This window comes from Geospiza fortis, unplaced genomic scaffold (assembly GCF_000277835.1).
Source record: "Geospiza fortis unplaced genomic scaffold, GeoFor_1.0 scaffold3004, whole genome shotgun sequence".
Lineage (NCBI taxonomy): Eukaryota > Metazoa > Chordata > Aves > Passeriformes > Thraupidae > Geospiza > Geospiza fortis.
In genome coordinates this window covers 5,091-8,091 of record NW_005055087.1, presented here as the reverse complement: position 1 = coordinate 8,091, position 3,001 = coordinate 5,091, and the positions used below count along the sequence as shown (strand labels likewise).

Genomic DNA, 3,001 nt, shown 5'->3' with positions numbered 1-3,001 from the left:
GCAGCCGCGAGGAGGAGCGGGTGGCACTGGGGACAGGGGGACACTGAGGACCCTGGGGACAGCTCCGAGGACGAGCAGGTGACATTGGGGACAGGAGGACACTGGGGACACTGGGGACATGGGGGTACAGGGGCAGTGATGGGATGAGCAGGTGTCACTGGGGACAGGGGGGACAGTGAGGTGACATTGAGGGTGACAGGAGGTGGCACCTGGAGCTGGTACCAAGTTGGGGACAACACGGGGGTGTTTGGGGACACTGACTGGGGGTGGTGACAGCAGGGACTGGGAAGGAGGGGACAGTCCCTGAGGTGGGACAGAGGGACAGGGAGGGCTCAGGGACAGGGACAGCGGGTGATGCCATCGGGTGCCACCCTCCCGGTGTCACTTGAGCTGTCCCCACGTGTCCCCAGGAGAAGAAGCAGGAGGTCCCCAAGCTGTCCAAGAAGAAGCTGCGGCGCATGAACAGGTTCACGGTGGCCGAGCTGAAGCAGGTGACACTTGGGGACACGGCCCTGTCCCCTCCCCCGTGGGTGTGGGTGGCACTCGGAGCCTGGGACAGCCCTGAGGTGACACCTCCTGTCCCCGGGGAGCCCCGGTGGGGACACCAGAGCCAATCAGTGTGCCCTTTGTCACCTTCCTGGGGACACTGGCGTTCCAGTTGCCCACTCGAGGGTCACGTTGGGACCTCAATCTTGTCCTTGTCACCCCACCAGTGCCACCCTGGTGTCCCATGTCCCCACCCAGGGCCAGTTTGATGTCCCCAGCACCATTCTGGGGCTCTTCTTCTGTCACTCTCCTTCGTCCCCTGGTGTCCCTTTGCTGTCCCTTGCTGTCCCCTGATGTCCCTTTGCTGTCCCCACTGTCCTCACAGCTGGTGGCCCATCCAAACATGGTGGAGATGAACAATGTGACCACGCAGAGGTCACTTTGTGTCCCACAGAGCCGCTCTGAGGCTGTCCCTGCTAACTCCCCTGATGTCCCCTTTGTCCCCCACAGTCCCCTTTGTCCCCTGATGTCCCTTTGCTGTCCCCACTGTCCTCACAGCTGGTGGCCCACCCCAATGTAGTGGAGATGGACAATGTGACCACGCAGAGGTCACTTTGTGTCCCACAGAGCCACCCTGGAGCTCTCCCCCCCTAACTCCCTTGTGTCCCCTGATGTCCCCTCTGTCCCCTGCCATCCCCTGATGTCCCCTTGCTGTCCCCCCAGCTGGTGGCCCGTCCCGACGTGGTGGAGATGCACGATGTGACCGCGCAGGACCCCAAGCTGCTGGTGCACCTGAAGGCCACGCGGAACTCGGTGCCGGTGCCGCGGCACTGGTGCTTCAAGAGGAAATACCTGCAGGGCAAGAGGGGCATCGAGAAGCCGCCCTTCGAGCTGCCCGAGTTCATCAAACGCACCGGCATCCAGGAGATGAGGGAGGCCCTGCAGGAGAAGGTGGGGACACCTCGGGGACATCAGGGACATGTCAGGGACACCCTGGGGACACCTTGGGGACAGCTGTGAGGATGGGAGGGGGTTTGGGGAGGGTTTTGTGGAGGTTCTGGGGCTCACGGGGATCCAGGAGATGAGGGAGGCCCTGCAGGAGAAGGTGGGGACACCTCGGGGACATTGGGGACATGTCAGGGACACCCTGGGGACACCTTGGGGACAGCTGTGAGGATGGGAGGGGGTTTGGGGAGGGGTCTCAGAGATCTGGAGAGGTTGTGGCATCCAGGAGATGAGGGAGGCCCTGCAGGAGAAGGTGGGGACACCTCGGGGACATCCTGGTTGGATTTGGGGACACCATGGTTGGATTTGGGGACACCATGGTTGGATTTGGGGACATCCTGGTTGGGTTTTGGGAGCACCCTGGTTGGGTTTTGGGAACACCCTGGTTGGATTTGGGGACACCCCGGTTGGGTTTGGAGACATCCTGGTTGGATCTGGGGACACCCTGGTTGGGTTTTGGGAACACCCTGGTTGGGTTTTGTGACCTTGTGCCCATCATGGTCACACCTGTGTCCCTTGGTGGCCCCGGGCCGTGTCCCCACCGTCCCCTGCGCTGTCCCCAGGAGGAGCAGAAGACCATGAAGTCCAAGATGAGGGAGAAGGTGCGGCCCAAGATGGGCAAGATCGACATCGATTACCAGAAACTGCACGACGCCTTCTTCAAGTGGCAGACCAAGCCCAAGCTGACCATCCACGGGGACCTCTACTACGAGGTGGGGACACCTGGGGGGACACCTGCGCCTTCAGGGCTGTCCTGGGGGACACCTGGGGGACATTTTGGGGTCTGGAGATGTCCTGGTTGAAGATTTGGAGGTTTGGGGACACCTGGGGGACATTTTGGGGTCTGGAGATGTCCTGGTTGGGTTTTGGGGGTTTGGGGACACCTGGGGGTGGCATTGGTGGCTTCGGAAACATCTTGGGTGGACATTGGTGGTTTTTGGGACATCCCTGTGGCACTTTGGGGGCTTTGGTCGGGGTTTTTGGGGTTGTCACCGCGCCGTTGTCCCCTTGGTGTCCCCAGGGGAAGGAGTTTGAGACGCGGCTCAAGGAGAAGAAGCCGGGAGATCTCTCGGACGAGCTGCGGATCGCGCTGGGCATGCCCGTGGGGCCGGTGAGGGCGCCCCAAAAACACCCCAAAAACCGCCCCCAAACCGCCCCAAAATCACCCTAAAATCACCCCAAAAACACCCCAAAATCACCCCAAAAACACCCCAAAATCACCCCAAAAACACCCCAAACCCCAAATCCCTGGGCATGCCTGTGGGGCCGGTGAGGGCGCCCCAAAAACACCCCAAAAACCGCCCCAAAATCACCCCAAACCCCAAATCCCTGGGCATGCCCATGGGGCCGGTGAGGGCACCCCAAAATTACCCTAAAACCACCCCAAATCCATCCCAAACCCCAAATCCCTGGCCATGCCTGTGGGGCCAGTGAGGGCACCCTAAAACTGCCCAAAATCACCCCAAATCCATCCCAAATCCATCCCAAACCCCAAATCCCTGGGCATGCC

At 61.2% G+C, this 3,001-nt stretch overlaps 1 protein-coding gene across 1 annotated transcript in view; it reads left to right on the top strand.

Moving 5' to 3' along the window:
• Nucleotides 1-2,602, top strand: part of SF3B2 (splicing factor 3b subunit 2) — a gene marked incomplete at its 3' end in the record, with an annotated part of 4,528 nt that extends 1,926 nt beyond the window's left edge. The window contains exons 4-7 of the mRNA XM_031065710.1: nt 411-491; nt 1,210-1,437; nt 2,055-2,204; nt 2,513-2,602. Of these exons, the coding sequence (XP_030921570.1) occupies nt 411-491; nt 1,210-1,437; nt 2,055-2,204; nt 2,513-2,602 (549 nt within the window). The remainder of the gene's footprint in view (nt 1-410; nt 492-1,209; nt 1,438-2,054; nt 2,205-2,512) is intronic.
• Nucleotides 2,603-3,001: the final 399 nt, after the last annotated feature.